General features: G+C 41.3%; 1 protein-coding gene across 1 annotated transcript in view; it reads right to left on the reverse strand.

Moving 5' to 3' along the window:
- Positions 1-1,077: 1,077 nt before the first annotated feature.
- PITPNC1 (phosphatidylinositol transfer protein cytoplasmic 1) overlaps positions 1,078-24,792 on the reverse strand; it is a 42,289-nt gene continuing 18,574 nt past the window's right edge. The window contains exons 5-9 of the mRNA XM_031060929.1: positions 20,690-20,785; positions 12,533-12,688; positions 11,462-11,525; positions 8,127-8,245; positions 1,078-5,300 (exon numbers count right to left, since the gene is read on the reverse strand). Coding sequence (XP_030916789.1) covers positions 5,295-5,300; positions 8,127-8,245; positions 11,462-11,525; positions 12,533-12,688; positions 20,690-20,785 — 441 coding nt within the window. The 3' untranslated portion in view covers positions 1,078-5,294. The remainder of the gene's footprint in view (positions 5,301-8,126; positions 8,246-11,461; positions 11,526-12,532; positions 12,689-20,689; positions 20,786-24,792) is intronic.

Genomic DNA, 24,792 nt, shown 5'->3' on the forward strand with positions numbered 1-24,792 from the left:
CCCAGGGCAGTGCCGCTGGGGGCGGGGATTGTCCCCTGGGCAGTGGCACTGGGGGAATTGTCCCCAGGGCAGTGTCACTGGGGGCGGGGATTGTCCCCTGGGCAGTGGCACTGGGGGAATTGTCCCCAGGGCAGTGTCACTGGGGGCGGGGATTGTCCCCTGCGCAGCGGCACGGTGGGGAGTGTCCCCAGGGCACTGTCACTGAGGGGTGGGGATTGTCCCCAGGGCAGCGCAGCCCGGCCCCGCGCAGCCGGAGAGTCCCACTGGTGTTTTCACCGCGTTGTGTTTTCCCGGGTGGGACGTTGAGCGTGCGCAGATTTCAGCCCTGCCCGAGGCCAGGAGCCCCGGCTGTGAAAGGTCAGTGCGGGTCCCTGGGGTCACTGTGGGCTCGGGCACTCCTGGCTCCGGTGGCAGGGCCGGGCGCGGTGACCCAGCGGCTGCCGAGATGTCCCCGGGGCTGCGCGGGCTCTGTCCCCTTGGAGGCGTGAGATTTCCAATTTGAAACATTTCCAGTCCCCTCTTTGTTCCCCCTGCCCTGTCCCACGCTGCCCGGAAGCTTTCCCCTCCTGAATGAGCGCTGCCGTTCCTCTGGAGCAGGGAAAGCTCCGTTTCCATGGAGGAAGTGAAGTCTCTGTGTAAAAGCTTATAAAGAGCCGTTGTGCAAGGGAAACTTCTGGTGCCTAAAATTAACTGACTTGGAGACAAGCCTGAGAGCATTCGAGTGGTCTCTTTTCCAGTATTTTTCAGTTACTTGGTACAACACTGAGCTGCCAAACCCTGCATAAAGAATTAGATTCCCCAATGAAAAACTTCCTTGTCAACCAAATGGTCATTTACAAGTGAATGGGCTAATGCCAGACCGATGGGGCACCTGCCCCGGTAAAGCCTTTACAGAGCTGGGGCACAGCAGAACCCAGGAGAGCCTGTAAGTGCTTTAAATTTTCTTCACAAAGTTAATTCTTTGTGCTATTTAATTTTGAGGAAGTGACTTGCAGAGCTGGGGTAGAAATGTCAATGTTACATGTTAGTGAGGAGGTTTCTGCCTACAGGCAACTCAGTAAGAGAAAACAGCCACCGTTGTAAAGAATAGTTGTTGGTAGTTTATTTACAACAAAATGCAACGAAAAATACAATATTAAAAATAATAAATAACTTGGAAAAAACCAGAAACTAAGTGATATGAGAAAAATGACAGTCAAATTCTCCTGCTGAGCCTTGCACTATTGAACGTGCAGAGCAAATCAAGACTTGGTCCTTCTTTGACGGTGGTGATGCATTGCCTGATGTTGCCATCAGTGCTCTAAATAAGAGAAATTAATTACTGGACATAACAGAATCACGTGGAATTATCACAGAAATGAAAGAAACCAATAAAACCTGCTTTAGTGACACCACAAAACTACAGGAGATCATAATTCAATGACCATGCTGTTCATTTAAAGCAAAACATTGTTAGACTTATTTAGCGATTTTAACTTACACATAGAAAACCAAGTCCAAACAATGGCAACAGAAAATCTCCTATTGACAAGATTTTGAATTCTCTCTTACTGCACTCACTAATTCATAAAAAGCATATACATTTGGCTTATTTCAAAGGATAACACATTGTTTTGAAGTTATAGTGCAGCAAGCTTCAAAGCAGTTTTAGCAAAGTATAGCGGTCTTGTTACAAACTGAAATTCAAGGAACAAATATTTCAGTTTCAAAGTCTCTACAGCAGCAATTAATGCAAATTGGCTACTAGATGTCACAAAATCACCTTCCAGAATAATCAAAAAAGCCAAAGAACAAGGTCAAATAGTTTCTTTCCATAGTATTTATCCAGTCCTTTACAAAATTAACCATTACATTCATAAGAAATCCCATTAAGTACATGTTTCAGGAACAACTTTTGTGGGTCCCTCCCTTTTTGATTTTTTTAGGAGATTGACCCTCCTGAAGCTGCACTGAATTGCCAGTTGTTTTGTAATGATTGTTCTATCCAAAATACACAAAAGTACAAGCAAAGCCTGGAGGTTTTCATAGAAACCTGAACAAACTCATCACAGTTTTTGCTCTGAACTGTATTCTCCTTGATAAAAAATTCCTTGCCAAGTCCTAGCCGGGCTGCATCACGGGATTCTTGTCACTGTGGCAGAGAAGAGGAACACAGGCTGTGCTCACCAAGCTCTGAGGCTGCACCCAGTAAATAATCACAGCATTTATCTTTGCAAATGAAGTGAGGAGCACCTGCAAAACTCTCTATTTTAATCCTAATAAACATGTCTGAAAACACAACAGAAAGGGAAAAATCAGCACTGAAAACAACCCCTTCTCCTCAAGGTGTTACACTGAAATACTCAGACCTTCCTTCTCATTTCCTTTCATGTGTGCCTACTGGGAATATTCTAGAAAAAGCTATCTTACCCTAAATAGCACCCAACCAAACAGAAAAAGGTATTTAAAGATCCTGTCATTGACCAGATGGGTGATGACTGCTGGGGACAGCAAGGCAGAACTCAGCACTGGGCACTTCCACAGTCAGTGAAAACCTGGGATATTCTTATCCAAAGAAGGAACACATTACAGATTTTTTAATTGGCCTTGATTGAGCAGCAGCAGAGGCAGAGTGGCTGCTCCTGCCCCTGCCAGTGCTGGATCCAGGGTGGGGACACTAAAGCTGGGCACAGCAGGGGGAGTCCTGTCACTCTGACACTCTGACACTCTGACACTCCAGGATCTGTCTCTCTCCTACACCTCTGCCAGGCAGATATTCAAATCTGTCCTGTTCAATGATTTTCACAAATGACTTGTCCCCAAACCTACTTAATATCATGATCAATGTATTGGAAATCAATCAGTTAAAATCAGTAAAGATGGAACTGCTGTGGTCTAACAATCTGTGTCCAACCCAGATTCCAAAATGTGAATAGAAACAGTCACATGAGCACCAGGACACTGAATAGAGCTGAGCAAATTTGTCTTGGACAAATTAAAAATCCATTGAAACAGACTTTCAGGTGGAGCAGACCTGAACTATTTCTGTATGGGCCAAAGTCAGGCAATGAGAAAAGAACCAAACAATGTTTTATGTTTTTAAAGGTTTCCCTTTGCTGACAACAGTCCAATCTTGACACTAAATCAATGATAACAATAAAAAATTACACATGATCCTATGATTCCATAATGTGCACCCTTGTTAAGCTGAAATCATAAACCTATGTAGGAAAGTTTTGTTTTCAGTATTAGAGCAGCTTCTCTTTAAACAAAGCAGCATCACCCATCAGGTCACCAATTACCAGTCAGAATTACCAGCTCTGGAAAGAAAAGCAAAGCCAAGCATGGACAGGACATGGGAGAATGCAGGACCACAGCAAACCTGCAGAGAGCTCCTGGATTTTGCTGGCTGCAGGATTTTCACTATCAGACAGATGAACACTTGTTTCAGTGCAGGTTGGCAGTGGAATTGCTGCTGCCCCTAAAACCTCTTCCTAAATACCACTCATTTCACAAAACCTGTGCTGCAACTGCAGACAGCGAGGAGCTCAGTGCATTTCAGGCACTGTGCCCTGGGTTTGGGCACCCCCAAACTGAGTGTTCAATATTCAGGGACACCTCATCTCTGGAGAGGTCTCTTTTTTCCTCCATCCATGAACCATCAGTGGTGGCACAAAGTATCACCCACTGGGATCATTGTTCAGGTAGGAGCTGTCATTCCCTGGGAATTGAACAGTGGCTCCCTGATGTCACCAAGGGAAGGAGCTGCAGCAGCCATGGAGCAGCAGCTTGTGTGGGGGAGAGCAAAGTGTCCCACAGAGGAGGCAGTGAGGAAAGGGTCTCACCCAGTTCATGCTTTGAAGAGAAGGAAGGAAGAGACCACTCCTGCCATTTATTTTTCTCCTTCTTCCACCATCTACACTTCCTTCTGGGAAACATCCTTGTCAACAACTGAATTCCTGAGATTGAGGAGTGATTTCACACACACACCAGGAAGACCACTTCTGGTTCCTCAACATCACCCACCAGTGGTTTGCTTTTTGAAGTGATTGATTCTGTCCCCCTTCCCCAAAGGAGGCAGTGCCTGCGCCCAGCTCTGTCAGATTGTTCTGTTTAGCAGAGATGCGAGGCAGGAAAGAAAAAGGAGTCTCCTGTTTTCTTCCCTTTGCATTCAAGGTCTCCCAGCTTGCTACTGCTCTTCTTGCAGCGAGGAAAAGACAGAATTCATTGCTTTTGTTTCTCAACTGGCACAATTCAGCTGCTTTTTCCAATGTCACAGAACACCACTGATGAACACCAACACTCTGAGCTCACAAAAGGACAGGGATAGTAAAATACATTATCTACAAGAAATAGGTGGTTCCTGTTACAAATTCTGTGCAAGGTAGAAATAGTTCAATGGCCTCAAAGTCAGTATAATTAATTACAACTGGGGCTTTGATACAGTGATATTTTAGGTTTGAAAAGATTTGTGTTTTGTGTTTTAGGCCCCAAATCCTGAGTCATATTAAGCAAAATGTGGATCTGTTGGTGTTCAGGTACAATGAGTTACAGGTCAAAGGTTTATGAACACACAGGAGAAGCCTGAGAGTGGGAAAGATTTCAAAATTGGTTATAAAAGAAGAAAATGGGAGGGTTTTTTCTGTTAACCCTGCATTCTAGTTGGCACTAATTTGCCTCAGAAGTCCTTGGCAGATTTATTTAATACTTACTCCTAATTATAAATGCTGTGACCTAGATGAGGGTTTGCAGGCAGAGTACTGCTACAGAGAGATTGGTTTTCGTTTATAGCATCCCCTCAGACTGTTCCATTGGTGTCAGTAAGATGCACCATATGGCTTGAAACACTACTTTAGGAATATATAAACTACTTTCTCTTGCATGCACTTTTCAGAAGGTTTTAAGGATCAAGTCTGAGGAAAGGAGTCATCTTTCCACACCAGAAAGATTATCTGAAACAAACAAAAAAACCAACCAACAAACCACCAGGACCTTTGTAGCAATTATGTCACTCTTGCTGTGGCAGACATGGCTTATCAGGAGGAAACATGCAGGGTTAATTTAAAAGGTTTTTTTCGATGGATCTGGAAGAGTGAGAGTTTCCGGAGCAGACTTTTTCCGAGGCCGATCTTTGGGAACTGTTAGGAAATCAGGAGCATCTGTGGAGAGAGGGGTTGATGGAGCACTAGATGGAGCACTGCGGGTTGAGGAAGGCATGGAAATGCTAGAGATAGATATTGCCGGTGGGAAAATCCCAATCTTCTTGTTGGTAGCTTCCTGAGTGGCTCGTTCAAACTCTCGGACTTCATCCATTGTCATGTCTTCAACGAAAAGGAATGAAAGACAAAGGCATGTTAGAATAATTTCAAATAATTATTTCATTAATTCAGTTAAACTCCTTCCATCCAAATCCTAAAGCAGGGAACGATTGCTTATCACGCATCTCATTAAGTGCTTCTCCGCATGAATGCTTCCCTGTTGTAAGGCGCTGACTGGAGCACAATGAGCACAATGTAAAGGAAACAAAGTTTTAAGTACATTAATCACGTACTAATGGTTCCTCTACCTGGATCTGAGCTGAATAAAGATTGCTGCCTCTGGAATTGCTGGCAAAATCCAGCTATTCCACAGGCAGCTAAAGAGTACATTTGGATACAGTCAGCAGGTAGCATTTTTCAGAACTTCAAACAAAATACAACTGAAAGGGGTTTTAAATTTTTCATTTCGATTATAAGGCCAAGTGGGCAAAGGGTTGCCATGGTTTGCTCATCTGCTGTAATTATCAAGGGATGAAAAATTCTCTCTCCTTCCATTGACTTGAGCTGCAGCTTCATGCAAGGACCGAACCTCTTTTGCTTTTCCCCTAATAAAGCCTGAAGAATTCGCTCTCCTTTGACAAAGCCACACCATTCAAAGCCGCGCTTCCAACTTTCCACCCGGAAACTGCGCTTAAACCCCGGTGGGCAGGTGACAAATGCACAGCTCAATTCCCTGCGCAACGCAGGCAGAGGAGATGAGGGATGAAAGCCCCTGGGGAAGGGAAGGCGGGCGGGCCGAGCGCGGGGCTGCCGGAGCTGTCCCGGAGCTGTCCCGGTGCTGCCCAGCCCCGCAAGAGGGCAGCGCGATCCCAGCACGGAGCCGTGCGGAACCTGCGATAAACCCCGGGAGTGACATCTGCTACCAACCGGGAAGTTGAGCAGAAAATCAGGAAAGATCTTCTAAAACCTGCTGCTCCATGTCTGCAGTGCCTGCAAGACGCCCACCGAGCCAACTGAAGGCAATGTTAAGATTTTTGCTGAACGTCAAGTTAAATTCATAAATTTGAAGTATTTCATTAGACCATTTATAGATTCTCTGAGCCACGAAGGCTCAAAAATATAGAAATAAAACCAGGAGTCTTTTAATCGATTAAGAAGTCTCGCATATTCGAGTGTCTGAACCACAGGACTGGCAGTGGGGATTACCGATTTTGAGATAAAATAATCTTGTTCTTCCAGGGCACTGATGCTTTTTGCCCCTACCCAGCTGCAGACATGTGCAGCCTTGGCTGTTGAAGCAGCTTTCTGTTGTGTTCCAACATCACATGAAATAAATCAAAGCGTGCACGGTGCCGGCTGCCTTGGCTCCCCCTGCACCACATTGCAGGGACCCCTCCAGCCCACACTGGCACCATTAGGAGTGAGAATCTGCCTGTTGCAGATCTGACAGAAGTGCTGGCAATAAACAGATGGTCCCAGGGGAACTGTACCTACTCATGTTGGAGAGAGGTTTGAACCTGTTTTGCTGGTTTACATTTCATTTCACACCCTGTAACAGTGGGTGAGAATTTCTGCACTCAAAGTGTCCCAAATCCCACTGAAATCACAGGGATTTTGATTGAGGAATTCTGTATGTTGTGAACCAAAAGCTGTCTTGGACAAATGAAGGGGACAGGAAGGCTTGTCAGTGCACTGTCCTTTGAAGTGAAGTCTTACTGAATGGAGCCTCCACGACTCTTCATTTTCAATTCAGACATTAAACATTTCAATTGACGTTTACTTTTTAGCTTCTATTTGCTTTAATTTCCTTCTACTGTGATATACACTCAAGTAAAACAGTCCTTACACTGAGCTAGGAAGACTCAGGTTCACTTTCTATTTTTTTTTCATTAATAACAACTTCTGTTCTGACCTCAATGACAATTTTTCCACAGGGAAACTACAGGTGGCAGACTTCATTCAGAACCAAATCCTGAAGTGTAGAGCCAAAATCTGAACTGCTTCTCTGCTAAGGAGTAACCTTGATGTCAGTGAAGCTGCTGTGTCACGAGCACAAGAATTACCTGCCCTGGGACTATGCAGACAACATCTCCTCAGGCTGGGGCCAGCTGGCACTGAGCAAGAGCCAAGGAAAGACTTGGAGCCCTTCAAGCCTTGCCCCACACTGATTTCATGACTAAACCCAGCACTGAGTTCCACAGCACCATTAGCAGAAATAAAGGAATAATGACATTGCAGGGGCAAGGGCTGCTGCATCTTCTCTATTTGCACAATCAACCTCTAAATTTAGGCCTCTACTTTGGAGCCCAGATTAGGTAATTACTTTATAAAATCTCCAGACCAGAGAACTTACACAGAAACATGCCCTTTTCCACAAACCACTGCTACATACTTCTGCAAATACTTCCCACCTTGTTGGTAGCTAATCAATGACAGTAACATTAAAGTTACCTTGAAAAGAGTGAATAACTAATTAAATTTTTTTTCCTGGTGAAAGAATTTTGTGAATCCCATAGAAGTTTTCCACTCCCCATGTTCTTGGCTTTTTGACTAGACCACTGTGAACTCCTGCATTTTTTAACTATTGAAAGAATAGAAAGTAAAAATCCTCTTTAATCTCCTCTTTATGTATCCAAATGAAATTTGAGCATTGTGTTTTCCTGGAAGCCAGGGAGCTGTATATGAGCCCAACCCCACCCTCCCTTACATAACTGGCAGGGTTACAGTGCAAACCAAAGGCAGGATTGCACTTCACAGAGAAAGATTCTGTTCTTATTGAAGCAAAACCTCCCCAAAATTCCACTGGCTGATCAGCATTTGGTTGCTCTTTTCTGGTCTGTGCAGATGCATCAGCTGAGGATGGGCAATATGTTTTAAAAATTGACATACTCTTGCTTTGGCATGGCTCTCTATTTCATCCACAGTAGATGAATGTTGGTTGCAAACTTTAATGTTGGTTTTTTCATGCATATTTTTCTCGTATTCTCGAACATCATCCATAGTCATATCTGTAAAAAGTTCAAAATTGTTGGCATTTTCCATTGATTCAGTGCAAACTTTTTTCTTCCTAAGGAGAAGGTTCTAGGAACACAAAGTCTTTCAGCAGAAGCCAACAAAGGATTTTTAAAAAGCAAGGAGCAACTAGCTTTATGAAAATTGCCTCATAAAGGTAGTTGTGTCAGCCAAGGAAGGTGCAAGGTTAAGTCAAAGGGAGTCAGAGAACAGGAAGGAGTGGAAATTGTTTAGGAGTATCTGTGTAATGCAAGGTAGGCAGGTAGTACTGAAGTGCAGGCCTTGGCAAAGGCCAAGATCTTCTAAAGAGATTTTAGAAGATCCTTCGGAATAAAGGATAGATACAGAAATATTATAAATATGTACTTACCTTTCCAGCACTTGCAAAAAGAGTTTTTGTTAACTTTGCATTGTACATCTCATAACCAGCAAAAATCACAGTGTTAGAGCCCACACCACTTTAGATTCCAGAAACTAACACTTAAACTGGTAAGTGAATTAATAGTGAGTATGTTAATGGTTGTGTAGCCTCAAGCAATTGAATGAATGATGAAAATTAGAAATATCCCACAGATGAGGCTGATCCCAGCAGCAGAATCACTGAGCACTGCCCAGCACAGCCTGCCAGGTGCTGTGGAACACCAGGCAATGGTTAACACCTTGAACAGGGTTTGTCACCAACCACAGCTCCAGCAAAAACATAAAGAACTCAATAATTGACCTGTGACTCTTCTGAGTATTCCCAGGCTTTCCATAAATGCCCTGGGGAGTGAGGAGTCAGAACAGGAGCAGTGTCAGGGTTTGGGCTGGGTTTGGGCTGTTCTTTATGATGCTTTGGTAACTTCAGAGCCTCATAAAAACAGCCATCAACTTTTGACTCCAAACACTTAAAGAGCATTTTATTAGCACAGTCTGCTTGCAAATGGGTGCCCCTTTGGTCATGCACTGTGATCTGCTCTTGAGGCTCCCATATTGCTCAAGTTTATGATGTGCCACTGGGATTTGGGAGTTCTTGGATCACGCCGCTCCCTGCTCTGTGCTGTGAGGCTCCTGCTGCATTTTATGAGGCAGCTTTTAAGGCAAGATACAACTTCAGCTGTTGTAGTGGCAGCATGATGTCATTATTCATCAGTAAAAACAAATGCAGTCTAAAATTTTGATCAAGGAATTTGAAAAGGAAACATGGAATACCCCTAACTCATACTCCTTCAGTCTTTTACTGTTGTCTGGAATGAGAAACAAGCTCAGAAGCTGTGTCAGTAACATGCTGGGATGCACTTTGCCAAGCACAGAACATGCTCTTTATTAGTAAGTAACACTGAGAAAATAGAATTTCTTAATAATAAAACTAAATAGAGTTTAGTAAATTAAATGACAAAACACATTCATACTTACAGGGTCAGTAACAGCAACCAGTCATTAACATAACACATTGTTTATTACACTGATTATTTGATTCAGTTTATCTGACTACCATCATCTCCAGGTCTTTCTCAAACTTTCATTTCAAAAGGTGTTAATAGACACTTAAAATTATATTTTGGATGCTAGATTATTATATCTATTTTATTAAGCCCAGATTTTTTAGGTTTTGTTTTTAGGCTGATAATTAAGCTCTTAAAAATACACTATATTTGTTAGTAAAAAGGCTCACTCTGACTAGGAAAAATCCACAAGATAATTCTGTATCACAGTATTTCATCTGTGGAAAGAGTAATTTTGGCAGGGAGATTTTAGACTTAGGAGGGGAAAATCTATAGTGAAATGTTTTTGAGCTAAACCTGTTTGGTATGTTTGACTTCATGGCTGTTCATTTGTCATCATTATCAGTAACTCTGCTAAAGTGCAGCTGACACTTTGCTCCACAGTAACATTCTCCATCTCTCACTGTATAGATATTTTGGGTAGACTGGGAGCAAATTTATGGGCTCAATTTTTACATGAAGTCAGGCTGTTTTATTTAAAGTTACCAGTTTCCCTGACTTGCTGCAGGGAAAAGAATGGATTGTTCTTTTTCAGGTAAAAAAAGAAACAAATCTAAAATTAAAAAAAAATAGCTCTGAAGAACTCTCTCACTGGATATAAAATTCTCTCACTAGTTTACAGCTATCCCAATAGAAAAAGATATTTTTAGCAGTTTCAGTATTTTTATGACCATTACAGCACAAGATTTTCATGCAGTATTAAATTTATAAGAACACTGTGATTTCAAAAGCAATTTTTTCTCTATTTCCAAACAATGAGCCCACTGAGTCGGTGGCTAAATTCCAGTGCAGGGCAGTGACACCTCTGAGACGGGTTTGCAGCAGTGACTTCCTGAGCAATGCACAACGGCTCAGAGCTCTGGTGAGAGGTGTCCCTCAACCACGAAATGCCCAAATTGGTGCTTCCTGAAGCTTGAGGAGGGCCTAAATAAACATTCTAAATATATTGTCAAATTCCTATGGTATTTCCATGGCCTGTCTCAGAGCCTGTTTTAAGAGTTGCTGTGGTGATGGATATGTCTTACAGAAAATGCATGTGAAAGGTACAAACCAGTGAGCTCACTTTAGACACTGTGATTACTGGTTTGATATTCAGATTGCTCTGTCCTACTGGAAGTGCCCATATTCCCACAGCTGCCTCATGGATTCCAGCACTTTTTGCATGCAGCTGCTGCTGAATCAGACCCCATAGGATTTATGCTTATCTACATCTTTTGTCAGAAAAGCTCCATCTTTTCTTTGTTGCAATCCATATTGATAGCTTAAAACTTTCTGAAAAAGCTGGAAATGTGTTGGGTCAGAGACCTTAGGAGTCTGCAGGATGGAAATGGCTGCAAGTTAAGGCAGCCTTAAGAAGGAGCTTTATTCAAACCTGCACAAGGTTCTCCATACAGACAACTGCTGCCTGCAGGGCAGGTGAGGCACAGTGGCAGGTCCACTGACATGCTGGGATGGAAAGGCATCCCTGGCTGCTGCCCTAATCCAGCATCCCTGGAAGGGTCCAAGGCCAGGTTGGATGGGGCTTGGTCTAGTGGAAAGTGTCCCTGCCCATGGAAGGGGGTGGAAGGAGATGATCTTTAACATGGTTCCACCTCCTCCATGAACAACCCACACTAGGACCTGATGATCCATGAAAGCAGATGGGAACCTGCTGTTAAATGTCCCAGGCTTGTCTCAGCCCCCTGGAAGGGTTAATTTGCAGGTTAATTGGCTCAGGAGGACACTCACCATACCACTCATCCACCCAGGCAAATGCCTGCCGGTGACCGATCAGCAGGATGTCTCTGACCACCTGCAAACAAGGAAAGGGTTAAAGGCCTCAGCAGCAACAAAACATCTCATCTGTGTCTTTCAACAGGATTGAAAGTGAGAAACCCTCTGATAGTTCTGTATCTAAAACGTAATTTTGGCCCTGAAGGACTCCTAGTCCAGCTTCCCCCTGGAACTGGATCTGTTGCCAGCACTGAATCATGGCTTTGACTAGCAAGGAATCCATTTGGGAATGTGTAGAGATACCAATATGTAGGGGGATAGAACAGAAGTAAAGTAAAGGCAGTATAGAAAGTAATCTTACCCCCTAAAGAGTTGCAGCTGGGTTAATTATTAAAGATTAGGAGCAGGTCTGATTTTAACAGGCCAATAGCTATAGCCAATAAAATGAAGAGTGTTATAAAAGAGTGGATTGGTTGGTTGAAAGGGCACTGGAGTCAGTTGGCTGTTGTGAGAAGAAGGATGAGTCAGTGCTTAGAGGAGCTGCCTATGAGAAACATCAAGGAGGTACCAAACTCTGGCAATATGGAGCCCTTGCAATGTAATGACAATAGAACTCTTGCAGTATAATGACAGCACCAATATTCTTTGGCCAATTAGACATTCTGCATCTCTTCTTTTCCCCTCTCAGTATTTAAAACATGTAGAAGGTCAATACTATAAAAATTTTGATCACCTCGTAGTTATGCTATTCATGAATTTAATTTTTAGTAGACTGATTTCCCACTGTCTGTTTCTAAGGGATTCCTTACCTCACTGCTGTGTGTATGGGACCCCTGTGTACTCAGAAGTACCTCAGCTCATATATTGGTCACAGCTCTGAAAATGTTATTGATAGTTTTTCTCAACCTTAATCCTGAGCAGCTCTGGGCTTTGTCACAGTTGTGCCCAGAGTGAAGTGCTGGGCTCTGCTCCAGCTCTTTGAGACCTTGTGAGAGGTCTGAGCTCCCAGGCTTCTCCAGCCACATTCCTGTGAGTGCTCGAGTTCTGCTCATGTGAAGGATAAGAAACAGCTCCTGTTTCACTGACCTTGTGTACAAATTGCTCTACTCTGGTTTGAAGTCCCCAGACTTCAAATTTCACAGTCACAAGTTTGTAGGAACACATAATTGGCTGATGGGTCTCTCTCCAGCCTTCTTTCAATTGGCCTCTCCCAGTTTTCTGTGACTTGAAGTATTTGGGATCCTGCAAAACAAAACATACAGGGAAATGCAGGAGGGGAAGTTGTGTTTGTCAGTTTGCTAAAGTAAAAGTTGTGATAAGACACAAAATATGCTAATAAACATTATGAAAAAGCAAAAGGAAATTGACTTTTAAAATGCACTAGGATATCCTGAAATCCAAGCCTGGCAGTGAATCAATGGCAGCATATTCTTGGAGATGCATTGACAATCATATCATCCAAGACTGCTGTTCTCTGCTGTAGGAAAATCTGTTATTGAAAGTCATTACAGTGCAGTGCACTCCCAGGGTTATTTATGGCCTTTGGAAAAAAAAAATATAAAAATAGTGGCTTCTTCAGAGGCTGCTTTTCCACTGCCCCTTGGTGTGAACTGCTTGTACTTTCCACCTGTGCCTGTCTCCTGAAATTGTGTCCAGTTGGAGCTTTGACACTTCAACACTGACCCTGACAATGCCATCTTCAGCTTGAAGTGCACTTGGTCATCCTAAGCTAAGTAGGAAACTCCTGCAGTTTATCCACCTCTGGTTACAACTAAGTCATGAGCAGACACTGAGTAATCCCAACTCTGGTTCTCTTTCAGAAACTGGGAAATCAAAGAAACTACAACATTGAAATTACAACATAATTTCATAAAACCATTAAAGGCATTAGTTCATCTTTTAAAGTTTACATGTGTCTGTACAAGATACAGTTTTATCTATGAAAGTGTTATTTTCCATATTGGTATAATTCTATTTCCCTTTATGTCCAATCCTGCTAATTATATCTTGTAAATAGAAATAATTTATGGTTAAGCACTGGTTGTCAGAACTCGAAAATTATGTCATTTCAGAAAATTCATAGTGGAGCTTCTAAAATCTGTCCTGAAGAGTAACCAGCAGTGCTCAGCTGTGTTCTTTCCCCAGTGCTGAGGTCTGGGAAGATCCTTTGTTGTAAAAGTAGTTAGTCATGTAATTAAATAGTGCCTAAATTATGCATTAAATGGATTACAATCAGGAGAAAAACCACAAAAACCTGATAACTACTCTGATCTTCATTTTGCTTTGTTCAGTGTGAGTTTATGTATCACCCAGCATTCATGTTCCTACTGTTTAGTTATCTCTTGACTTCTGGTTTTACCCTAAACTGAAGCTCTGCCATTAAAGCTTCTCTCCAAAGCTCTAATGAGGTTGGGAGTCTTTCCTCCCTGTGAAAGTCACTGCTTTTATTGCTGACACAGCCTTTGCAAAGGGGAGACACTGAGCTCACAGTATAATAAGGTTTCAATGTTAAATCACCATAAAAACAGTTCAGCATCATCATTTATCAGAGCAACACCCCCTGTACAGCACAGCTCATGGTCACTGGCTGCTGCCAATCTTGTCACCCAGCAAAGCTCAACCACAGATGGATCTATAGATTTTCTGTTTGAAAGAGCTGTTTAATAATTGATCATTGCCCGAAGCAATCAATATAATAATAACACCAATAAAAAGAAAAAAGGAAAGAAAACATAATATTTAGAAAGACATAATATTCTAGTTGGAGATTCCTGAAAAAAAGAAGTCATTACAGAAAATATGATTTCAAATATGCTTGCAAAATATTCCACTGTGAAATAACAATCTCTAAAAAGGAAAATAGTTTCCTATAAGTCAGGGTCTGCTATTTCTTACACACACACACAGTGCTGGTGTAATGGAGCCATTGCCTTGATTCAGCATTTCAGATACACACTTTAATAATTCTGAGTGTTGTACTTTACAATCCTTCAGAGATAACCAGAACTATAATGGAGAAACTTCAGTGCAGTCCAAAGGGATTTAATGTAATCAATTTGAGTCAGTATCAAGAAATTCTAACTAAAAATGAAATAATGAATAACTGCCCTGCATCACTGCTTGTTCCCAAGTTTTATGGGTTGGGTCTGGTTTGGTTTGGTGAGTTTAACCCAGCAGACAAAGGGACACACAGTGGGAATGACTCTGAACTTTGTGGCCCACAAATCACCTACCAACTGCAATGCAGCTGATCCATGACATCACCCCCAGGTGCAAATTCCCTTAACAGCACCCAGAGATGGCACCTCTGCATCCCTTAATCCTGTCCTTTTCTTGAAGGACATGAGGATTAGTCACAAATTGGCTGGAGAGCTCCATGGGAAGAGCCCGTTCAGCAACTCACATCAAAGAGCTCTTAGGGAAATTCCTGCCTTTCTGGAAACATTAACATATTGATACTATAAAACTGCAGACTGATGAATGGAAGCCAGACCTCAGAGGAACAGATTTCCAGGCTGCTGTATGAAAGATCAAGGTGTTAAAGACTTTCCTGAGTGCTTGCTCAGGGAGCTGAGACTCAAATGCTGCATGAGAGCCAAGCAGGGGATGCAAGGCACACTGTGACATTGGGCAAAGTCAGCTTGAGAATTCCATCTGGGCCATCAGCTCAAAGGGCACAAATGTTTGACAGAGGTGAGATCTTGTAAGGAAAATGAATATCCTTGGGCTTTAACCCAGCTGCTAAAATTTACATGTTTAACAACATCTTGACTGTTTTAGAAATGCACAAATTCTGTCCCAGCAATTGTTTGTGCTATGGATCATACGAGGAAGCCTTTAAGAGAAGAATCTCTACATTCACCTCTATATTTTTACACCTTTCCTATGCCTCTGCTACTGACCACAGCCATGGGCAGCAGGCCATGCCAGAGGGACTTTGGTGGAACCAGGACTGCTCATCTTTTGCTCTTCAGTGCCTGATCCAAAGCCTACTGAAATTAATGAGAACTTGGACAAGAATGATTTTATGTTCCTTACTCATGGGTTCAAATTGCTAAATTTAGACTCACAACCTGGAATTGTTTCTGCAATTAGGCACACAAGGTCCTTCTATTACAAAAAAATGAAGCAGGGCTGATAATCTTCCATTAAAAGCAAACAGAAATTATACTGGTATCCAGCACTGCCTCTCTCAGCAGCACTCGTGGCACATGTACTTGAATCATTTCTTCCTGTACCTAGAAGCTGTGCAAGCTGAACTTTGCTCTGACCCCACTTTTATGTTATTATTTAGATAATTTTGTGTGTTCCTTATTTTTGCTTTTAGACACCCATACCTTTCTTCCCAGAGAAGACATCATGCAAAGACTACTGAGTCTATTCACTATTTTCCCCTTGATTTATCTACTGGCAAAATCCTCAATCTGTTTTAAATGTAATGGCATAGCTAAAATCTTTTTGTTTAAATAACCTTCTTGTCCTTTTATCAGACACAATTTATTAGGAAAGCCCATCTGGCAAATCCTTTTGCTAGAGGAGCAAAACCTACTCTGTATTTGCAATACATTATTGCCAGGTGCAGAGTGATTTAAAAATAGCACTTCTGCCAACAGAGCAGAAACATCATAACCCGTGAGCTGGGCTTAGTTGAGAATGAAATGTAAAATTACAATGAAATAAAAGCCTCTGTATGTGGGATATGGATTCAAACCTAGCACTCTCCCAGGTTTTATTACTTAGACCACGAGTCAATGTGTTTATTGATGGAGTCTATTATTTATCATTTAGCATTTATTTACTTAACTTTCCTCACGGATGTCACGTGCATCAGACGTGGAGTGGAAAGGCCCTTTCCAGGAAGCAAACCCAGCCCTGGGTTGTTGCAATGCCTTTTCACAATTAATTCTGACCTGTTCCTTTGTACTCAGAGTTAAATAATGAAATGTATTTGTTGTTTACAGAAAACCTCCAAATCTGCCTGGCACACTTACCATCAGCTCTGCCATGGTACCAGGCCTGATTGGGAGCTGCCAGAGGTGAGAGTGCACCCTGCTTGTGCCATGCATCCTGCCCTCTCAGATCCTTCCTTCTCTTTAATGCTTGGATTAATTTTTTCAGACTCCTATGGCAATATCATGGTGCTTTTGAAGTGCAATCATTTTTTCCCTCTCTATGCTGAAGACCATTTTGTTTTATCTTGAATTTCAGAACCAATCATGGGTTTAATACCTGTCATCTGGCATTTCAGCATCAGCTGTAGTTGCTAGGTTTTAGATTTCAGCTTTTTTAGGCAGTGCTCAGGAAAGATTTATTGATGTAGAGATGCTACCACAGACATTTATGTAGAGTCATTTTTTAAGGACTTCTAAAAAAATTTCCATTAAATGGTATTTTCTGGAAGATCCAGCTAAATACTTAAGAACTGTAAATATTGGGACAGTTCTGAGGTGTTAAAATATGATAATCCAGCCAGCCTTTATGTGAACTCACACATCAAGTGAGTAAGGAAAAGGAAATGTTCATACTTTTTCATATCCTTCCCTGAACTCCTGTGCTGACACGGTGCCCACACTTACTGGGGGGCTGAGGCAGCTGGATTATTTCAGCTGCCACCATTTAGTGATGTGAGGTTTTGTTACTCTGAAAGCACTTGGACAGGCCTAAGGTGGACCTGTCCCAGAGCAGCTGTGCTAAAGGAGAAAAGCCAGCAATGGAAGAAGAAAACTGCAGCAGCTGCATGGAATCTGTTTAGAAGCAGCCTGGGAAGTTTATTCCATTTGTCCAGCTCTCCATTGCTTTGTTATAAACAGGAAATGAAACGTTGTTAATTCTGAGAACTTGAATATGTTTGCACTGAACATTTTGCTCAGTAGCTCACAGCTACGGTAAATGTTTCATTTCATGAATGATTCACTGGAGGCCCTCACTCCTCAGCATAGCTCAGCTTTGTTCTTTTCTATATTTCAGACAAATATATCTGTCTATATAGCTGCTGATACATATTCATTGATGCTAAAGTCATAAGGAAATGACTTCACAAAATGTACAACTACTCTTACCTGCCTGGTACATTCTCTGTACAGAAATACAAAATTCTGTACCTGATGCAATATGTACATCCAGGTTTGGAAAACACATGGCTCCTCACAGACAAACAGGTAAACTTGTTAGCTGGGGTCTAGAATCAACCTTTCTCCATTTGGAACCTCACATTTAAACTTAAAACTTGAAGCATCAGACCATGCTTGTAAAAAAGCCCTGTATTTGAGATGTGGCTGCTTCACAATGGAGTTTGTAGATGGTAATGAACTTAAAGGGAGGTCACCTGCTTTAGGATACCTGAGTTGCTGCAGTTCACCTCCTCCAGCCTTCCACAAAGGCAGAAATCAGCTCAGCCCCAGAATAGAGCTGGACTCTGTAAGTGTGTGTAATAGCTCCCAAATCTGCCTCCTGATTCACCATTGACCTGGAGATTTCAGTCCCCTGTGCACTCTGCCAGCCCCTCATCCTTAAGGGCATCCCAATCACTTGGAGGATTCTGCTTAAGAGATCCCTCAGTGTTACTGGGAGAGGCTCCCTTGAAGTGTCCTGCAATGAAGCAACAGCTCTCCTTAAGCCTCCAGCTAACTGGATTCTTCACTTTTCAATTTTAGTTAATATTTAGAAGGAGAGAAAAGCAAATATGCACAAAGTTGAATTCAATCATTTTCCCTTCAGCCAGGACAGTTTTGTGGAACACATTTCCTCTCTCAGCACTGGTGGAGAATGAGCTGTTCAACTCAAATGGAATATTATACATACAAAGATTATTTATATATTTTGTCTTTTTATGTGTGAATCACTATTATGGAAATGAAAATGGAATCTGTTTTTAAGATTCATGTCAGGACAACTGAAAAACTACTTTTTAGATAGATCATAGGTGGGAGGACACAGTGGCTTTGTCCTTTTACCATCAAGCTCATAAGTCCCAGCACAGAGCAAGCAGAGGAAGTAGTGTGTGAAGGCTTTAAATTATTTAAGCCACTCTCTAGTATGCAGTATTACAGCTAAATAATGACATTTGCTGTTAAATCTCAAGTGTATTTTTAATTGAAGAGGAATGAGCTTTCGTCAGGGTGTAAAGAAAACTCAAGCTCATTTCTAGAAGCTGCCAAACATGCTGACCCTGGTAAAGAACTTGCTGTATTTTAAGCCTGTGAAAGAGCCACTGAAATGAAGAGATTACTGACATGCCTGAAGTTAAAATTATTCTCATTGGTCTTTCTGGATGGGAGTCAGGACATTTATCATGTGGGATCTAATTGTTCAATCCTGAGAATTGCACTTCACTTTTAATCTTTAAACTTCATATCAGTTCAGATTACATGATGTCAAAGCAGCCAAATTGTTGTTATTAGTGCAACTAAAATACCTTTCAAAAGCTTACACAAACTGGGTTTATCTGAAGCTGCTATTTGGGAAACAAAACCCTTTCTCATTTGCATAGAATTACTGTTCTGATCGAAAACAGACGGAAATTAGATTTACAAACATAAAAAATCTTTTTATAGTCTCTAAATTATGAAGGAGGCCTCATCAGAAATGGGAATTTGGCTTCATGTTCATCATATGGTAACATAAAAACCCCACACTTTGTAAATTTTGGAAGATCCACAATTTTCAATTATTACTAATTCGCTATCAGTTACAGCATGTACACAGTTAAATACTGAAGGTGTTCTTACTGCTCTGTATGAATTCTGAAACAGAATTTGGTAGTCAACAGAAAAATCATCCATCAGTACAGAAAAAAACAACAGATGCTGGGCTATTTTTGTTGTTTAAACCCATATAAAATTCCATTTCGCTTGGAATCTGGTTTTTAGATTTGACTTTGAAATAGCAACACAAAGACTCTGAAATGCTTTTCTCCTTGAAGATAAGCCTGTTTTTCTGTATCAGGAGATTAATCACAGGGAAATTATGCTTTAATGGTTGGCTATTAAAAATGAGCAGGAAAGTTGCAAAACTGGTTGTCACCTTTGTGTTTACAATTTCTGAAGTGCAGAGAACGGGATGAAAAATCTCACAGGATGTCTTTAAATTACAGTCAAATGCTGACCTGTTCCATTAGCAGCTCATTCCTAAATGGAACCAGAAGCCATGGAGCTCAGATAAGATGATGGAACCAATAAGCTGTTTCATGAGGTGTTATATTATTTTTGGTACTAAACAGATAGGTTTCATTATCTAAAGAAAGTAATAAAATTACTTTTCATTCTACTGTAGGCTCAGTTTTGGTTTATGACCCACACATAACATTCAAAATAGGATCTATATAAATGGAAGATAAAAAGTACTTGATATTTTTAGTCTGAAAATCATGTCTCCTATAGTATAGAAATATATTCCTTGGCAAGTCCTCACTTTCTATCCTAAAAATGATTATGTAGTCTCGTTTTAGATGGTTAAACAGCTGCCATACTCACTGCCAGCTATGAATATAGACTTGGCTCCAGAGGCAAATCATATCTCCAAAATTAAATGCGAGCATAGATCTGATCATTCCTCTCTAGCTGCTTGTTGTGAACCATCATTTATCAACTCTGAGATTAAAACATTGAGACCTCATCTTCATTTGCATGGTGGCTGCTGATTTCAAGCAGTGAATTGCATTGACCTAGAAGAAGCACGCTCTTCAGAGATGTGCTCCATCAAATATACATGGGAGCAATTTCCGAGGGAATTTTCTGAGTGACTCTGCCTGCTGCCATTGATGCTTTTTGGCAGATCTGCTGCAGTCTGCAGTGTGCTCCAGTCCCTCTTGGTCTTGTGACATTGTTCCCTTCAAGCAATTGTGCATCAGCCCCTTGTCACTGCAGCACATCTGTCCTTTGCTGGGCTTGGACACTTTGCAGGGCTCACTGATCAGGGTGGGATGCAAGTAAGGACAGCAGGGGTGTTTGAAAGTGCTCAGATCTGCAAATTCTTCACTGAGCTTCATAATGCAAAGGAAAGGCCTTTTCTGGTTTGGACTAATTCAGCTGAATATCACAGGTCTGGTACAGGGTGTGTTCTGATAAGGGTAGGAAAGCATTTCAAAAAATCATGTGCAAAAGAAAGTGCTGGGCAATCTAGACAGAGAGGCTACTGGCTGCTTCCCCTCTGACCAAAGGTTCTTGAGATATTACCGACCAGCAAGATTTTATACAAAAACAAAATGGTTTTGATTTCTATGTTCACAGCCAAGTTGCCTCTTACCTCTGATTCCTTGTAATAGCGCTCGGGAATCTCGTCGCTGGCAATATCAATAAAGCAAACTTCTCGCTCCAGATCTTTAGCTTCTTTGTCAAAAATCTGTAAGAGTTAAAGAAATTCAAGTCCATTACAGAACAGCACCCTCACAAAATCCACCTGGAATAACTGTTACAAGCAGTTTCAATGACTTGTGCAACAGAATGTATTTTAGGCTTGTGCCTGAACAGCTTTGTGTAAAATACTCGAGTTTTTGCAGGAACACATTCTCCACCCTACTGCTCACATCGTGTTCAGCACTTTCTGCTCCCACTGCTGCTCTTCCTTGGATTTTTTTGGAATGGAGACTTTACTTAAAAACAGTAAGGTCAACAATTTGGATTGTTTTTATTGTATTCTCCAGTCTTTGTACTAGAGTCTGTCACTGTGTAGAAAACCCAACTCTCTGGTCTCAGGGGGTTTTCCCCCTCTAAGGACCACAGCAATGTGCAGGTGTTTGCTGGGAACAGTCAGAATTGTTGTTACACTGAAAATCAAAATTGTGGTTGAACTGCCTCAGTGGAAGCTGCAAGCTTCCCCAGCCCATCCATGCACACACATTTCAATCCTTTAGGACCTTGTTTGGAACAGCAAGCCTCCTGTTCTATGCAAGGTGAATGATGGAGATATTTTGAAAATCCAGGTCATTTGCAGCTGCAGCACAGTATCCTTCTGTGCCTGTGTCCATAATTTAATTATTTAGGCATCTCAGTGACCCATGTGACTTACACTGTGTCTGCAATACATTTTCCTCATGATCCTGAGACCTGGAAACAGCGCTGAGCTAAAAGGCTACCATGAATTAGTGCCATGAAATTCAGGGAAGTTGTGCATCCACTGTCAGGATCAGTAATAAGCTCACAATGTGCTTTTTCCTTCAGGGCACAATGTTCTATAGCTGATATTTCCAGGAAGCAATTTTTTTTTTTTTTTTAATAAATGAACTGAATGCTCTCTTGATTTAATTAAATTCTAGAGGAACAGTTAAAAATACAAAATGCCAGCAACTCTTTAGTAACAGAAATGCTACTTCATTATTTCTGAAAGCATTGGGGCTGCCCATTTTAAGCATTCAAAAAGAGCAATGGACTCCAGGGAACACAGGAACCAGCTGGTAGGAAGAAAATTGCTCAGGAAATTGTCTTTCAAATACAGGAAAAGCTGAAGTTTGACTCTACAATTTTAACTTATCTTGGTAGTGAATAAACCAGGCAGCACTGAATGCTCACTGAGCTGGATGTAACATATTCACACATCTGAAACTGCTGAAGAACTGAGAAACTCCAGCCTGGTTTTATTTGTATTATTATACTTCTCCAATTGTTCTTTTGCAAAAAATTATGTTAATTATTTGAACAACGTGGAACTTTGAAGGAAAGCCCTTCTCCTGTAGTGCTCCTTCTCTGAATTGGGTACATTGATGTCAATCACTTCTGTGTTTATATATATAATATAGGTCACCTTTTATAAGCTTCCTCACTTGCTTTTTTCCTAAACAAATTCAGAAATACAAAGCAGCCCCTGATGAAATCAGTTGAACTATTTCTGGAATAAGATGCATTTCACCATAATCTCTCTAAAATAATGGAAATGGGACTTAAGTGGACATTAGCAGATCAGCTGAGGCTTTCAATCTGTCCATGGTTTAGGCACAAGCCCCATAAATTCAAGCACATGCAAATCTCTGCCCATTTGCAACTGCCTAAATGGAGATTATTACCCAGTATCTTATCCAAAGAAATGTGCCCTGCTCTGTCCCAGACTTGATCCACATATTTCACCTCATATGAAAATAGTTCTAAATTCCTTTCTCTCTTTAAAATGCTGTGATGGAAGTGGGGATGACAGATGCCTTTGCCAATCTGTCAAAACCAGGAGGAATTTTTCAACCATTTCAACGATGCCTTATTCACTGCTGAGGCTGTCTGTGACCATTTCCTTTATTCCAGAAGTTTGCTGAATGACATTCTTACTTCCCTTTGCCAGCAGAACTTGTTGTCTAATAATTTATGCTTCTCCCTTTCTCAGATTGTCCTCACAAGATTTGCAGCTAGAGATTTAATCTACTCATTCTATCAGCAGTTGAAAATAAGAAGTCATTAGAGAACAAGACTGATTTCTTTCTTAGGTCTAATTCTCTTATTGCCTCTCTTAGCCACAGAATCTTGGATTGCCTGAAACCCTGTAGGGAGGATGGGTTTATTGTGGCTGGGATCAAAGACACTAAAGAAACTTAAAAGTTTTAAAGGAAAAGATTAAAGGCCACAAAAAGAAGCATAAGGCTCTCAATCTGTGCAACTGTATTTGCAAATGTGCAGAAACTCAATGGCGAGAACAATCTGTATCCTTAAGAAGATGATGTAGAAGACAGAATATTAAATATTATATTGGAAAGAACTGGACAGGCTTTACTTTTGGAAGCCAAGTAATTAATTGAGATTAAAATACACAATTGAATGGAAAACAAACAGTAACATTCAGACTGAAGTGGCCTTTTTGCCGTGGGTTTTGGTTTTATTTTGGGGGGAGTAATGTGACAGCTTTTTTACAACAAACATTTATATACTTCCCTTTCCTAAGAGGAATGAAAACTCAGCATGATTTAGACTACATCACCCACAGAATGACAGAAAGTGGGAGAAAGGTTTCAGCTGGGTCTTTATGACTGTCAGTGGTTTCTTCTGGTGAAAATGCAAAAAAGCCAAAAAAACCCCAACCAAACAAAAAGAACTTCAAACAAAACAACAACAAAACAACCAACAAAAACCCCAAAACCATTAAACCCCCCAACCAACCAACCAACCAACCAACCAACCAACCAACCAACCAACCACTCAACCAACCAACCAAGCTCAAACACAACCAATTAACCAACTAGAAATCAAAAGAAAAACCCACAAAATCCCCTGAGGCAGGTGATTCCAGAACCTCAAGAATAACAGCTCATCCAGGATATTGCAGAAATGTAAGGACTGGTGAACTTAAATTTTATTCCTTTGTTTCCCTCCTGCCCTGCAAGGACATGTCCTGGCACATGCTTTGCTAGCAACTTCCATTCTCCTGGTAGCCACAGCCAGAACAGAAAGTCAGGTTAGGATATGATGGAAATTTAATATCCTCTTTTCTACAAGCATTTTTTCCTATTTGTTTATTTTTTTCTGTGTTTAGGCTAAGTTGCTGACTTCAATTTTATTCAGATGTAGTTAATCTAAAATATAACTTTTATGGCCAATCTCCACAGCTGACCTGGATTGGATATAAACAGCATAAAGCCAATTTCTGTTGAATGCATTTATTCCATCCAGACTGGCAAACTGCTCTCTCATCTGCACCACCAGGACTCCAAGAGTCACATCTGTGCCTCTGGCTTGGCTTTGTTTCATAATACATGATTGTCTCTTGTGATGTTTGTTTTCCATCTTCAAGAGCAAAGGAACCATCCAAGGGATTACCAGCTGGAAAGGTGTTTGGCTCTGTCATTACTACACAGTGCTTTTTTCCCCAGCCTAAACAGAAGGAGTTTGTGGTCAGAAGGCCGTAAAGAGACAGCTAATTCATGGCAGGGCTGTAATTGTGGTGAGGACTGCAAGAATAATCCTTTTCTTCCATTAGAAAAATGCCCAAAATATACTCTCCACCTTGAAATTCTCATCTCTGTAGATTGCCATGGCCAGAACCACTGGCTGCTCCTCAGTGTGTTGCTGCACACCTTGAGCAGGTTGTGTCACCTGCTCCACTTTTCTGAAGGAAAACTCCTCAGAACTCAGAACTTGAACCATGGAGTTTATTCAGTGTGTGACTTTTCAGTAAGTCATGCTCCAATGTCAGCTGCTTCCAAATTCCCTAATTTCTTTTTGAGATTTATTTGGGCAGAGATTACAGGAACTGACCAATTTCAAACCTGTTCCTGGGATAAAATTATTTATGTGGACACACATAATTGGGAGCAATTTTTCTATGGAAAAAGAGTGAATCTGTCTTTGAGAAGAGAAAATTTGGCTCCCTGAACTGGCTGGGAATATCCCTGTGTGCCACAGAGTGGGAGAGGCAGTTATATATTTATCTGCAGC

The sequence above is a fragment of the Geospiza fortis genome, unplaced genomic scaffold (genome assembly GCF_000277835.1).
Source record: "Geospiza fortis unplaced genomic scaffold, GeoFor_1.0 scaffold221, whole genome shotgun sequence".
Taxonomy (NCBI): domain Eukaryota; kingdom Metazoa; phylum Chordata; class Aves; order Passeriformes; family Thraupidae; genus Geospiza; species Geospiza fortis.